This window comes from Cicer arietinum, chromosome 5, assembly GCF_000331145.2.
Source record: "Cicer arietinum cultivar CDC Frontier isolate Library 1 chromosome 5, Cicar.CDCFrontier_v2.0, whole genome shotgun sequence".
NCBI classification, from domain to species: Eukaryota; Viridiplantae; Streptophyta; class Magnoliopsida; order Fabales; family Fabaceae; genus Cicer; species Cicer arietinum.
The window spans coordinates 48,312,515-48,330,701 of record NC_021164.2 but is presented as its reverse complement, the minus strand read 5'-3'; the positions used below and the strand labels follow the sequence as shown (position 1 = coordinate 48,330,701).

Here is an 18,187-nt window from a genome sequence, read left to right as displayed (position 1 = left end):
TATATATATATATATATATAAAACCAAATTGTTGACTTTTAAAATAGGAGGATCAATTTTATAAATTGATATAAATAGAGGGACTAAAACTGTAATTAAGTTTATATATTATAGATATTTTTTTTCGATACAATATATTTTATTTTTAATTTGGAGTCGGCACAGTCTCTGACTGCGTGACCATCCAATTTAATTAAATAGTCCTGATCTCAAATATATATATATATATATATATATATATATATATATATTATTTTTTAAATAAAAATTATTTAACTAGAAATATGATCTGTCCGATCTCAATTAGACAATCGCAAAATCACTTACTAAAATGGTGGAACAAAAATTGCCCATGTCCATTATTCATGTGGGTACAAATTCAATATATGTTACAAATATAGATTATATACAAAGTGAGAGATATATAGATTTGGAATAATACACATAATATTAATTAAAAAGTACCATTAGAAAAAATTATTAATATTTTATTTTATCATCTTTATAAAAAATAATTGAATTATAATTTGATCAATAAAAATTGATTTATTTAATTCATAATACAAATTAAATATATCAATTTGTATTCACTAAATTATAATCCATTATCTTTTATAAAAAAATCTGATCTAATATTACATTAAAAATATTTTGTTTGTCACTTCATTAGTGAGCTAAGTAATGTCAAATGAGTATTATGAAGTAGTATCAGAGTTCAAACATAAAAAGTTATCGTAATCATTAATTTTTGATATTTTTCTATTAAAAAATGTATTACCTTAAAAATAAAATTTAACTTAGAGACAATTTTTGTTAAAATGATATTTTTATTTTGAGATGGATGTAGTATATTTTTATATAATAAATATATATACGTATTAAGTAGGGATAATAAAAATATTTAAGCTTCACGACTCGACGAGTGTTGAATATGGAGCACTCGTGTCAACGGACTCCAAATAAAATTCAAATACAGCAAAACTGGGAGAAGAAAAAAATATCATTTAAACGATTTAATTTCTATATTTATAATTATAATATTTTTTTTTATATAAGCTTCACGACTCGACGAGTGCTGAATATTTCTATATTTATTATATTATCTTTTGTATTAATTTCTAAACATCAACAAACATTTACATGTTTAGTTGCGATGATATGAGACTATTTTTTTTATACGTAAGTATATAACAATAAAACTATTATTTCATCGAAGTATCAATTTAATGCAAAAGTTTGATATTGTGACTCCATAAAATAAAATTCGTATTTTGTATAAAATTATTATTATTTTCTAAAAATCGAGCTATTATTCATTATTTCAATTTTTTAATTTTCAATATATTATCTCCAACATAAATAATCTCACATCTTATTTGATATTTTCATAAATAAAAAATTCGAAAATCTATATAAAAATATATAAATAAAAAACCTCTCTCAATCCAAAATTGAAATCTTAATTATTTATATTGTTTGAGACCGAATTATTAAAAATTCATAAATGACTAATCGTTCAAAATAATAATTTAAAAACTTAATTGAGTTAAGTTTTAGTAAAAGATACTTTATATATTGACTTACTGAATTTCATATTACCATCCCCGGAGGATTAGAAAGAAACTAAATTCTAATTTTTAAATGAATAAAGAGAATTAAAAGATATTTATTATTAATTTTTTTTACTAAAAAAAGATATTTATCATATACTTTCCCAACAGTATATAATAATAATATTATTTTTTTTTTCCATGTGCTTGTCTTCCTTCCCTCCAATCATTTTTCTCTGTTTTTCATTTTCTTTTTCCATTCTCTTCGTCTGATTATTATTTTCCGGGAAAATTTTTCTCTCACTCTTTGTTCTCTGGTTTCCCGGCGACAGAGGAGGAAGAAGTAAGTAGAAGAGTAAAAGGAATTAATTTCTCTGCTTCTACGGAATCTCTTTCTCTTCTCAATTTCCGTGATCAACTCAAACTCTTCAACAACAACAACAACCACTTCAATAACCCATCAATCATCCATGTTTTTCCTCTAGCACTTTACTCTCTTTATCTCTTTCACAAGGTACTCTTCTAATTTATTCCTCTATTATTTTTTTGCTTTTGGGTATTTTTTTATTTATTTTTTTTTTGGATTTTATTTTCTTAAAGTGTTAGAGGTTGCTCAAGTTTTGTTTTTTCCCTTCAAATTTTGGTCTTTTTGTGCTTGATCGGTTTAAATGTCAAGTGGGTCATCGTTATTTATGGTGTATAAGCCTGAGCTTTGATGAATAACCAGAAACTATGTTCTTTGGTCTGTGTGGGACCATGTTGATAAATTTTCTAGGTACTAACTGTATTTATTTATTTTATTTATTATTTATTTTGAAATTTTCTTCTGTGTCTGAGTGAAGATGATTAAACTTTCTTGGCAATTTTTTTGAAATGCATCACCTACTGAATCTTTTTTAATATATATTTTTATTTAAAAACTAGTAAATAATTAATTATGTAAAATTCTGTTGCCTGTATTTAGCAGAAGACTTTTCATAGAATAGGTAGATCTCTTCAATTTGTGTTTCATATTATTTAGGCATGTTCTGTTATGGTTACTGAGATGATGATTTTATAGCAAAGTTTGCTGTATAGTTTAGGTTTGTAATTTAGTTGACTAAATATATGTTTTGGTGTCAGTTGGGAAATGCTTTAGCTGCTAAATGTTTTATATCCGTTTTATTGAATTTATCTATTTTTTTGGCTTTCGTATTGTATGATATGATTGTGTGTAAAACATTGGCAATTTGATTTGATTCTAGTCAAGTCCAAAGTTTAATTTTCGTGTTCACATTTTTTAACAGTTTGTTTTAAAATGGTTGCATTGAATGGAATGTAGTAAAAGTAAATAATGAACATAATTGAAACTCAAATGATTTGGATTTCGTTTGCATTTAAGAATTTTTCGTTATAGGGGAAGACAATGATTTTCGACATAGGACTAGACTGCTCTTTTATTCAGCATAAATAAGCTTTAAAATTGTCGATTGATAATTGATCAATACAATTTCTTGGATGTAAAGGTGTTGGTGAATTCAACTTGGTAGATATTGATAGGGAATGTAGCATTTGTTTTGTAGGTTATGCAGGTGATTGTATTTTAGTGAACTCTACGAGTGAGACTAAGTAAAGAAAGAGATAAAACTATGAGAAATTTGCTGTCTCTCTTTTGGGATACTTCAATGTTTTGTATCTTGATTGTAACAATTTTTCTGTGGACGGAAAATTGATTTTCTATAGTTTTACAATGTCATATTATTTGATACTAAGCATCCTGACTCTTTTTTCTCATTTCGCAACGTTACTAGAAAAGTGACTGAAAATGGACAAACATTCCGGGGATTCGTTGCCGGCTCATGGTCCTGCAGGTTCTTCTTACTTCATACATAAAAATGAAGAATTTCTATAGATTTTTTTTAATTGATGTTGTTTTTGTAGGCCTGTCTGAGATTCCCTCACTTAACATTCCGAAAAGAGTGGGAAGCAGTGCATGGAGAATACCGCACACAACCGATGTATTTCATGATTCAAATGATGTTAGCTTGTTTTCTACTTCACTTCCTGTTCTTCCCCATGAAAAGTGTAAGTTTTTTGAGATATTGTTTTCTTATAGAACTGTTTGGAATGAGTTAAACTGGTTATTGTAGTTACCTCGAGAGATTAGTCTCTGCAGTTGCGTGCAGAGCATACCTTGGTTTACCAACACAAAAACTTATTATTGGAACTTTTTCCATTTTTTTGCTGATATGCAGTAAATTTGACCGATTCCGAACAAAATGGTCAACTTGCGGACGATAACTTGCTAACATTAGACAAAGTTCACAAAGAGGAGGATGAGGGACATGATCCTTTTGATGATTTTGAAAACAATGCCATTGGAAACATGCTTCCTGACGATGAAGACGAGCTTTTAGCTGGAATAATGGATGATTTCGACCTTAGTAGGTTACCGAGTCAACTCGAGGATTTGGATGAAAATGATCTGTTTGTTAATGGAGGGGGATTTGAAATGGATTTTGAACCCCAAGAGAGCCTTAGTTTTGGTTTGTCAAAGATAAGCATATCAGATGGAATGGCTTCAAATGGTATTGGATCTTATGCAATTGCAAATGGTGTGGGAACAGTTGCCGGGGAGCATCCATACGGTGAGCATCCATCCAGGACTTTGTTTGTTCGAAACATCAACAGTAACGTTGAGGACTCTGAACTAAGAACACTATTTGAGGTATAATACATTTATCTAATGCTTCATTAGTATTATATATTTATCTTTGGCACAATATTTGATGTTTTTGGTGATCATGTTTTTGCTTCTTATTGTTGATTCTTTCTTTTTTATTTGATAGCAATATGGGGATATCAGAACTTTGTACACAGCATGCAAGCACAGGGGCTTTGTGATGATATCTTACTATGACATTCGAGCTGCTCGCACTGCAATGCGTGCTTTACAAAACAAACCCTTGAGACGTAGAAAACTTGATATTCATTTTTCAATTCCGAAGGTTTGATTTTATGGAATTACTTAATGTTTGACCAATTATTATTCATGTTGCCTTCATGTTATTAATCTCGGTTATTCTGTTTTTGAAAGGATAACCCCTCGGAAAAAGATATAAACCAAGGAACCCTTGTAGTGTTCAATTTAGATCCTTCGGTAACTAATGACGACCTTCGCCAAATATTTGGGGCTTATGGTGAAGTCAAGGAGGTAATATATGTTTATCAATTAATCCAAAAAATGTATTTCCTTTAGCCTCAGCGTAATTTTTGTCTAGTGCTTGGAGTGGTAATTTGTATTAAAATTGCAGATCAGGGAAACGCCGCATAAGAGACACCATAAATTTATTGAATTTTATGATGTTAGAGCAGCAGATGCAGCTCTTAAAGCATTAAATCGAAGTGACATTGCTGGAAAGCGCATAAAACTTGAACCTAGCCGCCCTGGTGGAGCACGCAGAAAGTAAGTTTGGTTTTATCTTGGTTCATATGCTATAAACATCTTCCAGTAGCAATAACTTTTCTTCTTTGACCTTAATTCTTTGATGCATGGTAGTAAAGTAATGACAACGCTTGAAAGTTTTTGTTTATTCATTTTTACCATTTTTTTCTTTGGTTTAAGATAATATTAAAATAGATAACATGTGCATGGCAATGTTATACATTATACATACAATTTAACCAGCATAAAACATGTGATGCATATTGTCTTGTTAGCTTGATGCAACAACTGACTCAAGAACTGGAACAAGATGAAGCTCGAACTTTTAGGAGTCAAATCGGTTCACCTATTGCCAATTCTCCCCCAGGTAAATATCTCATAATCCAATTTGTTTTCTCATGTTACATCATTGTCGAAAAGTTTCTTCAATTTAAGACATAAAATTTAGTAGGCAATGTTTTCACAGGTAGCTGGGCGCAATTCAGTAGTCCTGTTGAACCGAATCCATTAGGTTCGTACAGTAAGTCCCCTGGTTTGGGTCATGCCATTGGCAGCCCTATTAATACCAACCATTTGTCTGGATTGGCCGCAATACTTTCCCCGCATACATCAACCTCTCCCAAAATTGCGCCAATTGGCAAGGACCCTGGAAGAGTTTCAAATCAGATGTTTGCCACCTCTGGATCATCAACACAAGGAACAGCTTTTCAGCATTCTATCTCCTTTCCGGAACAAAAAGTAAATGCAAGTCCTCGGCCTATATCTGCTTTTGGTGAATCAAATTCAAGTTCATCGAGTGTTGGAACGCTGTCTGGTCCTCAATTTCTTTGGGGAAGCCCGACTCCTTACTCGGAACATTCAAACACATCTGCGTGGTCTTCGTCTTCTCTGGGACATCCATTTACTTCTAGTGGCCAAAGGCAGGGTTTCCCTTACACCGGTCATCGCAGTCCTTTCCTTGGCTCCCAGCACCATCATCATGTAGGATCTGCTCCATCTGGTCTTCCTCTTGAACGAAATTTCCGATACTTTCCAGAGTCACCCGATGCTTCTCTCATGAGCCCTGTTGGATTTGGGAATTTAAATCACAGTGATGGAAATTTTATGATGAACATGGGGTCTCATCCGTCTGTAGGGCATGGTATTGGCCTTTCAGCAACTACGAGTGAAATCGGATCTCCTAATTTCCGAATGATGTCCCTACCTGGTCATGGTTCCTTGTTCCTTGGAAATAGTTTGTATGCTGGACCAGGAGTAACTAACCTCGACGGATTAGGTGAACGTGGACGAATTAGGCGACCAGACAATAATGTGAATCAAATTGAGAGTAAGAAGCTGTACCAGCTGGATCTCGACAAAATCATCGGTGGGGAAGATACAAGGACTACTTTAATGATTAAAAACATTCCTAACAAGTAAGACCAAACAACAACTTAACAAGTACCTAGTGATGCCGTCAAAATCTAGCAATTTATTTAGGGTGATATCTGATGAATTTCTTGATGACTTTTGTGTGTTGGGATTGCTTTTTAAGGTACACTTCGAAGATGCTACTTGCTGCAATTGATGAGAATCACCAAGGGACTTATGATTTTCTCTATCTGCCTATTGACTTCAAAGTACACGCATTACATATATCTTTTCAATTAGGGGTTGATGGTTGTGGTATTTATGTTTCGAGGACGACTTTATTTACTAATGTTGGTTTTTGTTTGCAGAATAAATGTAACGTGGGTTATGCTTTCATCAATATGGTCTCTCCTTCACACATCGTCCCTTTCTATAAGGTTTAAATTCTATACCTTTGCATGCCTGAGATTATATTTTTATGCATAGTTTGTAATGTAAGGATTTCCTAAATGTGACATTGTATCATATGGATAGATCATAGACGTCTGTATCAAATTATTCTGACTTTTGATTAAAAGTATTTTCAATGTTCGTTTCTGTTAAGTTGCTTGTGTTAAACTTGTCCTAGTACTACGGAAAACTATATATATTTAAATTTTAAGAGCTCTATCATGAAAATTTATGCAGGCTTTTAATGGGAAGAAATGGGAGAAATTTAATAGTGAAAAAGTTGCTTCACTGGCGTATGCGCGGATTCAGGGAAAGGCTGCACTTGTGATGCATTTTCAGAATTCAAGCTTAATGAATGAGGACAAGCGGTGTCGACCAATCCTCTTTCACTCAGAGGGCCAAGATACTAGTGACCAGGTAATATTTGATTCAATTCCTTGCGGTTTGTTATGTAATGTTTGAGTTGCCAATATCACTTTCAATTGCAACTTTTTAATTGTAAAAGGTACTTTAATTGGTCAATTTCAAGGGATTGTCTGACTGTTTCTCTCTGTGATCACCTAGGAACATTTTCTATCGAGCAACTTGAACATATGCATTCGTCAACCGGATGGAACTTACTCAGGTGATTTGTTGGAGAGCCCAAAGGGCAATTCGGATGAGAATCTAGAGAAAGATTAACCATTTGTTAGATAAATTATTGCTCCTAGCCACATTACATATGGTCTAGGAGTGCTAACTAATGCATAGTTAATCTTAATGTGTACAAAGTTGATTCATAAAAAAACCAGGAAAACAAAAAAATCGGTGTATAAAGATTAAGGGATGAATCCATTTATCAGCTGGAGGAGACTCTTAATGTGTCAATAGTTAATAATAATCTTTTAAAAAAAAGAATGAAGAAACCGGTTTGTCGATGTGTAGAGGAACAATTGTGTTATATTATCAGAGGAAAATAATAACTTGGGATTTGGAGGTTTCTACAGCAGCATGCATGCCAGATTGTGCAGGATGAGTCTTTCTGGAATTTGTTATTTTTTTTTCTGGTCCTTTGTTGAGGATATTAATATGTATATGTACAAAAGAAAATTCTAATTTATGGAAAAACTGTTTGTATAGAAGGGAAACAAGGTACTATCCTGTTTGTAATTGTTGTTTTATGGAGTCAAAAATTGTGAATGTGTGTAAAGATGTGAGCTGGGTTCTTGCTATTTCATCAGAATGTTGGTGAAAAATTCTATATACATTGAAACATTGGAGGTTCTTTTAAGTATTGTTTTAGTTTTCTTATATGAATGTGCCATCCTTTCCATAGAGTTACATATGCATGTAAAATTTAGTTAGACTGAAGTTTCTGTTGAAATGTTAGAGAGATGTTAATTGCTTCGGTGATGTAAAAAAAGAGAATTTTTTTTTTTGTTTAAATATGATTTTACTTCTTGCAATCATAGTGCTTCTTAGTGTTAGTTTTCGTAAAAAAAAATTTATTTGGTTTCAGTTTTTGTAAATAGTTTTTGTAAATTCAGAAAATTGTTAGTCTTTAATCTTTGACGGCATAAGTGGCTAAATAAAATCATGTCATGTGTCCCAATAAACTGATATTGTCTAAAAACAACTTGTATTTAAATTTACAAGAACCAATTTAAACAAATAAACTTAGCTAAATTATAAAGTCTAAAACCATATTTAAAACTTTTTTTTTTACCAGATGATTTGTGCAAACAACGTTGCATGCTTGTACTTATGTTTTATTCATGATTGTCCTTTTTTTAGGAATCGTGATTGTACTTCTTTGTTACCACGTGTTTGTACTTCCTAGTTAGCACATGATTGTACTTCTTAGTTCCCAAATTAAGATGGCTTTTCCCTTGCATGATTGCACATGTATACAAATTATGAAAAGTCATAAATTCAAAAAAAATATTACATGGATTAAAACCAAAACAAGGACAAAAAGTAAATTTTCCTATGCTTCACGGGTTGAAACATTGTTATCATGTAAGAATTAAAAACAAAAAGTTTATATATTTGCAAGGAAGAAAAAGACATTTAATGTATTTATTTGGCATCTTTGGATACATCTGCATTCGGCCAAAAATATGTTGAATGACTGTGTTTCAGTTCTCTTATTGTAATCCTTTCTGCAAAAGATTACCATGCAAGATTTTTCAATTCAATCAAGACAGAAATTTTAAACATGGATTTCAACAATTACTACAAATTCCAAGCAAGATTGCATGATTTTGCATTCATATGTTTTGCACCAGAGTTGACACTCAACATATTTCAAGATTCAGTCTACAACAGAAGAAATTATACTCAGGTTTCACTGTGCACAGCTCATAGCATTGCACAATAAAAGTGAAAACATGTTATAACTTATAGGCAAATGCTAACATGTGCCCTTAAGGAAAGACACATGTTAAAGAATTAAGAGTAGAAATTTTGTTTTTGAAATTATGCATTCAACTATTAAAAAGATTAAATATTGTTTTTCCTGAGAAAAAATTTCTACTTTTAAATTCTTTAGGCACATGTTAGCAAGACCATAATGTTAAAAGCGGAACAAATAATAATTAGAAGAGATTCCCTTTATTCACAGTTAATTTTTGCTTTCAAATTTGAAGGGCATTAGCAATTGACCCTGCTAGACTCAATACTTCAAAAGGAGCTTGATTTGCTAAAGCTTTGACAGTAACTGGACAAGAATCTGTGATCCAGAAGTATGCAAATGCTTTCTCCGACGCTTCTGCAAGTTATATTACAAATAAAATGAGAAAAACATTCTAATATATGAAAATAGAGGAGGGATCAAGTTACTAGGAGTAACTCTGAGCCGAGTTACTCTGCTTGATGACTCATTATAAACATTGGATTTCATCAATCCAACCGTCAATTATCATCATATTTTGTTAATAATGAAGCACACAATGTTTAATATAAATCCAATATTTGTAGCTACAATCGTTAATGTTTACTTATATATTTAAAAACTTATTATACATTCATTTGAAGTTATTTTGACGAAGCATCAAAAAGATATATTTTTATTTTATTTTTGAAAAATTGTATCGTTGATCTATTCGATAAAAACTTTTAATTTGACAGTTCAATTGATGAAATTCATTACTAAGCAGTGTAACTCAGCTGAGTTACTACTAGTGTAACTTGCTCCCTACCCATGAAAATATATTACAAATTACAAATTAATTGATAATAATATTCAAATATATGAAAATATAGTAATATAGAAGTAGGTGAGATTAGGCGAGGACTAACCAACTTTATGAGTGAATCGCAACCATGATTGATTAGGGAACACGCCGTGTGTGACATAGGCACTCACTTTTGCTGCACCATTGGCTGCCAAAACTTTCTGTTGGAAACAAGCAGGAAAAAAGAGAGAATTGTTATGTTGCATCTAGATGCAGATACATGCATATAGAGATTATATGGTCAATTTGGTTTGTGAAAATATGTTCTATATTCATTTTCTGTTTCCACTTAATTATAAAATCACCATTTTGTTTTCATTCTGAGTACCATTTTAAAAAAATTGTAGAAGAATCAATGGAAAAAACTTTAATTATCTTCACAGTTTCTTGTACAAATCATGCAGGTTTCCTATACTGAAATCAATGCAACAATTTTGTAACAGTAAATGAAAACAAAATGTTTTCTCAAACCAAACAAGTCCTAAGTGTCGCTTATTTTCAGTTTGCAAACCCAACTGTAATCTTCAAACATATACATTTAAAAATAAAAAAATAAAAACTTCTTTTATGATTCAGAAATTGATAATTGACCTGACACTCAATCAGTGTGCCTCCAGATTGAACCAAATCATCTACAATCACAACATGATGACCAGAGACATGCCCTTCCTTGAGCCGAACTATCCTCTTGTCGCCTTCACGTACCTTTGTACATACAACCTGCCACTCCAAAAATTCAGATAACTATAAACAAATAAAATACAAAATATATACAGAGATCCTTATGGGAGAGGGAGACGCACCACTGAATAATTGTCAAACAGCTTGTGGAATCGCTTCCATGCACCATCATCTGGAAATGCAATAACTACCTGATAATAACAAGAAATTCAAGCCATAAAAAATGAGAATTGCAAGTATGTGAATTTGCCATGGAATATAGAAAATACACTTTTTAATGTTTTGACCTATGTAGCACCATACTTCAAATTGAAGACGTGTCTGGTGTCTAAGACGATGCCAAAACATGCAGTTACATTAAATTACTTTCATTTTCTTAAATGATTGATTATTATCGTGTCTATATGTAAGTTATACGTGTCTAGCCGAAACAATGCAGAATACTCACATTATCAGCATCAGGAAGTTGTTGCAGACGTTCCTTAAGGAGAGGAATACCAGTCTCAAACAATGGCAAAACCTCATCTCCGAAATAAAACCTCTCCTGCGTAATTTCAAATCATAGTGATTAAAAACTATAGTACAGTGTTACAACATCAAGTAAATAGCCTAAGCATGCTCCTAAAACTATAAAATTCTACGAAGAAGCCAGGATCTCCTAAAAGTTTAAGACAGAATGTTAAAGAGAAAAGTGCACAAGTTTTATTATGTAGTTACTTAGCCTAAGTATCCTGTGTACGTCAAATTAAATGAGAGAAATAATTGAAAAGTTTGTTGGAACATGTAAAAGTTGGAATTAGACTGAATATAGAAAAAATGCAGAAAATAGACTGGATATGAAGCTAGAATTATAAGTAAACATGGTAATCTGATGTGAACATCAATTAAGAAAAAATGTTATTTATATGCTTTACTTTTTGCAACATCTATTCCACATATTCTATTGGACAGTATAATTACTCGTTCTTCCCAGAGTACATCCTCTACTTGAATGAAGAAAAATTCTTCCATAATAATTCAATACAAGACAGCAAAACAGAAGTGCAATGTAAACATACACTCATCATACATAGCCAGAGGAAAGAATTGCAACAAATTTCCATTAATAATCAGTGTTAGTGCTATAGCCCTATATCATAGCAGAATTTGAGCAAATTGCTATTGTTCCGCAATACGCTATTTAGTACAAAATTTTATCAAATAGTGGCTATAGCGCTGTTGCGTAGCGTTTTAACAAACTGCTATTTTCTACAATCCGCAGTGTTCAAAATACAAATATATTCAATACCAATTCAAAATGACCTTAAACTGTGCATCACAAAGCAAAGCGTAGAATAGAATAGAATAGAATAGAACTTTGTTTCGATACATTAAATACACAAACCTGCAATGCATGAATGTCATATATGACTAAACTAGTTGGGCCACCTCTCGAAATTGGAATATTTGACAACATCCTTGCAAGGGTGAAAGCAGTTGCTACATCTCCTTCTTCTTCCATTCGCTCAAACGATCCAGTTGGGAAGAAAGGCAATACCAATGTGAAGGAAGCAACAAATAGACGAGGGAGTGCATATATGACAGAAAGTTGTTCGAAGACTTGAGCTGGGGAACTGAATGATGCCAAAAAGGCAACATGTTGACCTCGGAGATCTTCTGCGTTATTTATAAATATATTTGGAAACCCATCGGCAAAAGACCTGAATAAGCATAAAACTAATCATTTTCAATTTCGTCAAAGAAAAAACTACATTCATCATGGAGTTTGTTTGTTTATTTGAGAAGTCAAGATCTTCAAACAGCAGAGGACATATGTTAAAAAATGACTTAACTAAGGTAATTGGTATGACGGAGAATACAACTAAACTTGGTAGTAAAGTAATTAATAGTATAGCTAAATATCACGATAATAAGATTTCTGATAAATGCCATGAAAAACGTGAAAAATTATCATTATTATGCACAAATCCTATGATAATCTAAAGCAATTATCATTATTGATGATAATCTGAATTTATAGTCCTTGCTTCCTACTTTATGAATCCGCCGCATTCTTTTCAAAATCCATTGCTTTGTAGTTTGAAACTTTTCCAATCAGCCTTTCCTTCTTTCTTGTTGGAGAGAACGTGTTCTCATCTCTGATCTCTCTAGTTCCAAACAAAGTTTCACCAATAAAGACTTAGGGTTTGTTTTAATTGACTTATTTGAGCTTACCTACAGACATAAGTATTAGTGAGACTGTTTGGGAAAACTTATTGAAACAGTTTGACTTTATTTTATCTTGTTATAGTAATAACTTACTCATAATAACTTATATGATAAACATTTATGTTGTAAACGTTTAATTAAGTTTATCTAAACAGGGCCGTGTCATTTATAAAACTCGTCTCTACAATGAACTGTTCACTACTTTAAGATATCTTAAATGGATATTGATTTATCACAACCAAGTCTCTATAGCAGATGATCTGATCTTAGTACTATCTTAGCCACTACTTTCATTTTGGCATCTACCTCAGCGGGAAATTTCATTAAACAGCTACTCAGGAAGACGAAAAGTTCCTAACATTGTACTTTCCTTGTAATTCAAACCAAATAAGCACTCTTAATCTTTCCAATGGATATAATTAAAAAATTCAAGCAGAATCATCATGAAAGGGGTAGATGAATTATTTAGTTATTACAAACAATGATTACACATATAACCTTAAAGAGAAAGACAACAAATCAAAAAGAATTTTTTATACATTTATTGATCAGAGTTAGTAAGAATCTATGGTTGAAATCAAATCTTCCAAGTTTTGTAATTATTGTTCACAACCAACAATTCAAATTTCCTAAAACCCTTCAAAACTATTGACCTGAACATAGTGATTTCTGACCATTCAATGTTACACATGAAAGTCGTGCTTATAATTTAGTTTACATTGGTGCTAGTTTCACCCCTGATTTTTCCAGTTACACACAAATAGGTTACTTGAACTGAATTCAAGTAACTTAGGTGAACTTAATTTACCTCATAGGAACTAAGCTCACGTAAAATTCAATTCATCTAACCTTTTTAGGTGAAACTGGAAAAATTAGGAGTGAAACTAGAAAAGTGTTTAGTTTATGAAGCCCTCCAATATTAACATGCTTAATTCAACCTAACATTTTAAAAATCTAAACTTTTCAACCAAAAAGAATAAATAAGACATAAACTCACACAAATCAATAACAAAAACAGTTTCAAGCAGAACCATAACATCAAAGAGACTTAACTATATGCAACAATAAACTAAAAAAAAACCTAAAATTGATACAGTAAAGAGAGTTAGAAAAATGAACAGAGCACGTATAGAGAAAGAGAGAGAGAGGGATGAACCTCCATTTGATATTCTGGAGAGTGATATTATTGTGTGAGTGAGAAGCAACTTTGATGGCAAGGTCTTCACAATCAAGTGAGTAGAAAAGATTAACATGTTTCTTAGGAGACTTCACTATAGTCGCCATTGTTGTATTTTCTCTCAGTCTGTTTGTTACAAAAGAAAAGGAAAGCAAAGGCGTGAAGACAACGCAGGAATAGAATTTAGAGAGGAACACAAACACCACAAGACGACAAAAGGAAAAGGGTTTTTGGGTGAGCCTCCAAAGTCAAATGTTACAGAGGGAACCAATGAATAAAGAAATGGGTCGGGTCGGGTCGGGTTTGCGTTTATGACCAATGCTAGTCAACTGGTCTTGTGTCACGTGATAATTTCATGCCACATAGGGTGTCGCCGTGTGGCTGCGCAAGGCTGCAACATGAACCACGCCGCATATTAATATTTTACTTTAATTCTACTTTTTGCTTCCTATTTTGTTACATTCATTAAAATAGTTTTTTTATTTAAAAATAAAATTTTTGTTTCTCGATTATCATATATATTATAATATATTAAAATAGACTCTTACATCTTATTACGATATATTATCAAATAATGTGTTACTTCATTTAAAATGTTGTCACCTCAAAAAAAATATAACAAGCATTTTTTTTATTTTTTTATACTTGCAATTGGTTATAGCACATTTTTTTATTTTAGCACATATTTTACTATTATATTTTTTGCATATAATACTTTGTGGAACTATTCATCTGTCATAAGTTATAAATCATAATACATTAAATATTAGTTATTCAACAATCATTACTCCTCAATTATTATTTGTAACGGTTCTTCCTATGCTTTTAACTCTCAACTAATATATTCGGTCGTTTTAAAAATTTCTCAAGAAATACATACATGATTATAAATAGTTGAAGTTATATATGGAGATAAGAAAACAATGACATATAACATTAGTCTCTATGCAACTCTTTGTATGACAATTTACATGCTTTCAAACTTTTTTCCTTTTAGATAAAAAAAAGTGTGAGAATTTTTACATATTTTTAGTTTACATCTTTGAACTTTAATTCTATTTATATGCTTTGACATATTTGTGATCAATTTTTGCGGTTGACATTTGGTCGAAATACATTACTTTTTTTGTCCAAATTGTACTTATATTTCATTACATAGTATATTACGTGTCATTCAATATATTTGTCGGATAAATATTGAAACTCGAAACATGTTTTTAACATCAATACACATCCTTTAAATTTCAATGTTATTGAAATTTCTCACCTCATCTTTAGACATATGGATTCAAAGAGTGTAACATTTAACTCTCTAAGATTTTCTTAGATGAAGAATAATAAATAACTAATGTCTACGAGATAGACATATCCCACATTTTTATTTTATATAATTATTTAATTTCTTCAAATTGAATATTACATTGTATCATTACGAAACAAAATATTTTTTTAATGAAAAATAGTTATTTTTAGTGAGATATATAAAATATACAAATCTATCACATGTCACTTATTAGGTCAACAATTCATTATTGAAGTATAAAGTTTTTTAAATTCAATTTATATTGTTTTAACGTGTCTTTTCTATTTCGTCTTATTATACCATTGTTGATATGGACTTAAAGAAAAAATTGTATGTTTTTAAAATATTGATATTATTATGTTTCGTTATATACTAGAATATATTTTTTAATTTTTTTCAAATAATAATTTTTTTTTGGGTACCAAATAGTAAATTGTTTTATTACTAGAAAAAAAGTCATCTCAAACAAATATTTTTTAAACATTATTTGCATTATATGAAACCTGGTTCAATAAACCAAAATTCTAATTTATAATCAACATATAACCCACCGATACATTTCTTCTTAGGACAAAATCGTGAAATCTTACCTAGATATTTATCAAATTTTATATATAAAACAAACCCACAAATCTATTTTGTTGCCATCTTTTTATATATTTTTTTATAATTTCTTTTGATAATATTATTATGCATTTCTCATTACTTTTAATTTATACCAATCAATTATATGAGTAATATTTTACGTTATCAATCCTTTTTCGACGTTCATGCACAGTTATTCTATTTAGTGGTGAATAATGATTCAATTTTCTCTCTATTTCCCTCTTCTTATTATGCATTTTTTATAATATATTTTTTATTATATTATTATGTATTTCTCATTACACTCAAATTATGTCGATCAATTACACTAATGAGTACTATTTTACACTATCAATTCTCCTTTTATATTCATACACAATTATTCTACTTAGTGGTGAGTAATGATTTCATACATTGAAAATTCAAGTACCCATTCAATTCAATAAAAAAAGACCACATAACCACACAAAAGTATTGTCACAAATGTATTATCTCAACACGGAAACGAGAGTAAATCGGTATAAATTAGTCAAACTATACTTCTAGACTATGATTTAAAATTTGCGGTCGCGTAATGTCATTGTCATTTCAGTCATTATGATGGCTACAAACCGCAATTTAAAACCAACACCTAGAAAAAATTCAATGATCGGGTAAGTCTCATCCGCCTCAGAATGAATTATAATGCAAAGTTAAATATAAGCACATGAATAAGAGAATTAGAGTTAAAGGGAGAATTTTATTTAATTTTTAGATAAACTTCCAATTTATAGTATTTTTTCACACAAAAAAAAAACGATTGCATTCATAATTTAGTAATAGACAACTACTTTTTTATTTTCAATTTTGGTGTGTATAGCAATAATTTCAAGCACATGGACTTTTGAAATTGGATTAGGCTTCACAATATAATTTAAGCCAATTAACATTCTCAAATTTGACATTTGTTCATGTCAATCAACCACATGCATCATATATGAGTTTTGTTATTATAAGCTTTTTTATCTATGAATGTGTGGCGTATTCCAACTTTATGTTTAACAAATTTTACAAACATTGATGTTATATCTAAATTTGTCGTGACTATTATTATAGTATACTTATAAAACTTAAATTATTTGAATAATAGTGATCGTCAATAATATGACCATCTCACTTATGTCCACTGGTAAAATTTTACCTTTTTAAGTCGGTTAAAATGTACATCTTAAGTCGGTTTTGTGTTCGAGATAACAACAAACGACTTAATAATCATGTTATTTTTTAACTCGTTTCATGAACCGACTTAACAAAGTTTCGTTGTTAACTACTCTTGAAAAGACAAAAAAATGATTTAGATGTCCATTAATCAAATTACAAAATCACAATGTAGCAATATTCAATAGACATATATTCAAGTATTGTCACTTCCTTCAATTAATTCCAAAATAAAATCCACACAACGTTTTTGAACTTCTTTAATTTGATCTAGATGAACTGATCTCAAGTCATCAAATATCTGAATAAAAAAATAATCAATAACAACTTGTAGAAATTTTACGTACTTGCATTCATAAATCAACAATAACGGTTGTTACAATGTTCAACATATGTAACATAACATAGTAGCCACACTCATAATTTGATGATTTGACTCTAAAATTGACAAAAAAATGTTATAATGTTATAAATGAAGTTATTCATTTGTAAACAACTCACTATAGGAAAACTTCATGTTATCTTCGGTTTAATTCTCAAACCTAGATCTTCAAGTGTATGAGTGAAATATTTTTTTTATATCAAGTTGCAATATTGTAGATAAGTTTTTCTCATGAGTTCTCTATATAATAATTGTAGTTAGCTTTTTAAGAAACTTTAGTTACACATTTTTGTTTGAAAACTATTACTATTTTTCAATACATTTAAACACACCGTAACTAAATTAATGCATATATAATGAAGATCTATATACCTTCTAAGATATGATTCATATATACTTCTATACCTCAAAATTTCAATATCTAGCATAGGAGTATATAGACTTCTACCATAGAAGTATATATCCTTTTCATTTTCAATATTTTTAGTAAAAATATCAAATGAATTTTGTGAATAAATAATTATAATATTATTAATATTATCATTTTATAAAATAAAAATATATATTCTATTTGACAAAAAATACACAAATTTATTAAAAATTATCATAAAATACAAATATATTAAAAATTATTAAAAAAAGTTACTTCTAATTACTAAAATACA

At 30.3% G+C, this 18,187-nt stretch overlaps 2 protein-coding genes across 5 annotated transcripts; one reads left to right on the top strand and one right to left on the bottom strand.

Moving 5' to 3' along the window:
• The first annotated feature begins 1,756 nt into the window (after nt 1-1,756).
• LOC101499053 (protein MEI2-like 2) lies at nt 1,757-8,064 on the top strand. 4 transcript variants are annotated; one of them, XM_073369274.1, is made up of 13 exons: nt 1,757-2,064; nt 3,341-3,391; nt 3,471-3,614; nt 3,785-4,257; nt 4,379-4,537; nt 4,627-4,743; nt 4,844-4,995; nt 5,250-5,341; nt 5,423-6,389; nt 6,509-6,593; nt 6,693-6,761; nt 7,012-7,191; nt 7,339-8,064. In XM_073369274.1, the coding sequence occupies exons 2-13, from the start codon at nt 3,355-3,357 to the stop codon at nt 7,453-7,455; spliced, it is 2,592 nt and encodes an 863-aa protein (XP_073225375.1). In that variant the 5' UTR covers nt 1,757-2,064; nt 3,341-3,354; the 3' UTR covers nt 7,456-8,064. The 4 variants fall into 4 exon arrangements, with proteins under 4 accessions (XP_073225375.1, XP_073225374.1, XP_004516461.1 ...); XM_073369273.1 differs by having other exon boundaries at nt 3,341-3,400; nt 5,426-6,389; XM_004516404.4 differs by having other exon boundaries at nt 3,341-3,400.
• Nucleotides 8,065-8,985: 921 nt separating this feature from the next.
• On the bottom strand, nt 8,986-14,310 carry LOC101500212 (ribose-phosphate pyrophosphokinase 4). The gene is made up of 7 exons (XM_004516409.4): nt 14,035-14,310; nt 12,055-12,370; nt 11,119-11,214; nt 10,793-10,861; nt 10,581-10,709; nt 10,054-10,150; nt 8,986-9,523 (listed from the first exon to the last, which is right to left on the bottom strand). Exons 1-7 carry the CDS (start codon nt 14,160-14,162, stop codon nt 9,390-9,392), a joined length of 969 nt encoding a protein of 322 aa, XP_004516466.1. The 5' UTR covers nt 14,163-14,310; the 3' UTR covers nt 8,986-9,389.
• Nucleotides 14,311-18,187: the final 3,877 nt, after the last annotated feature.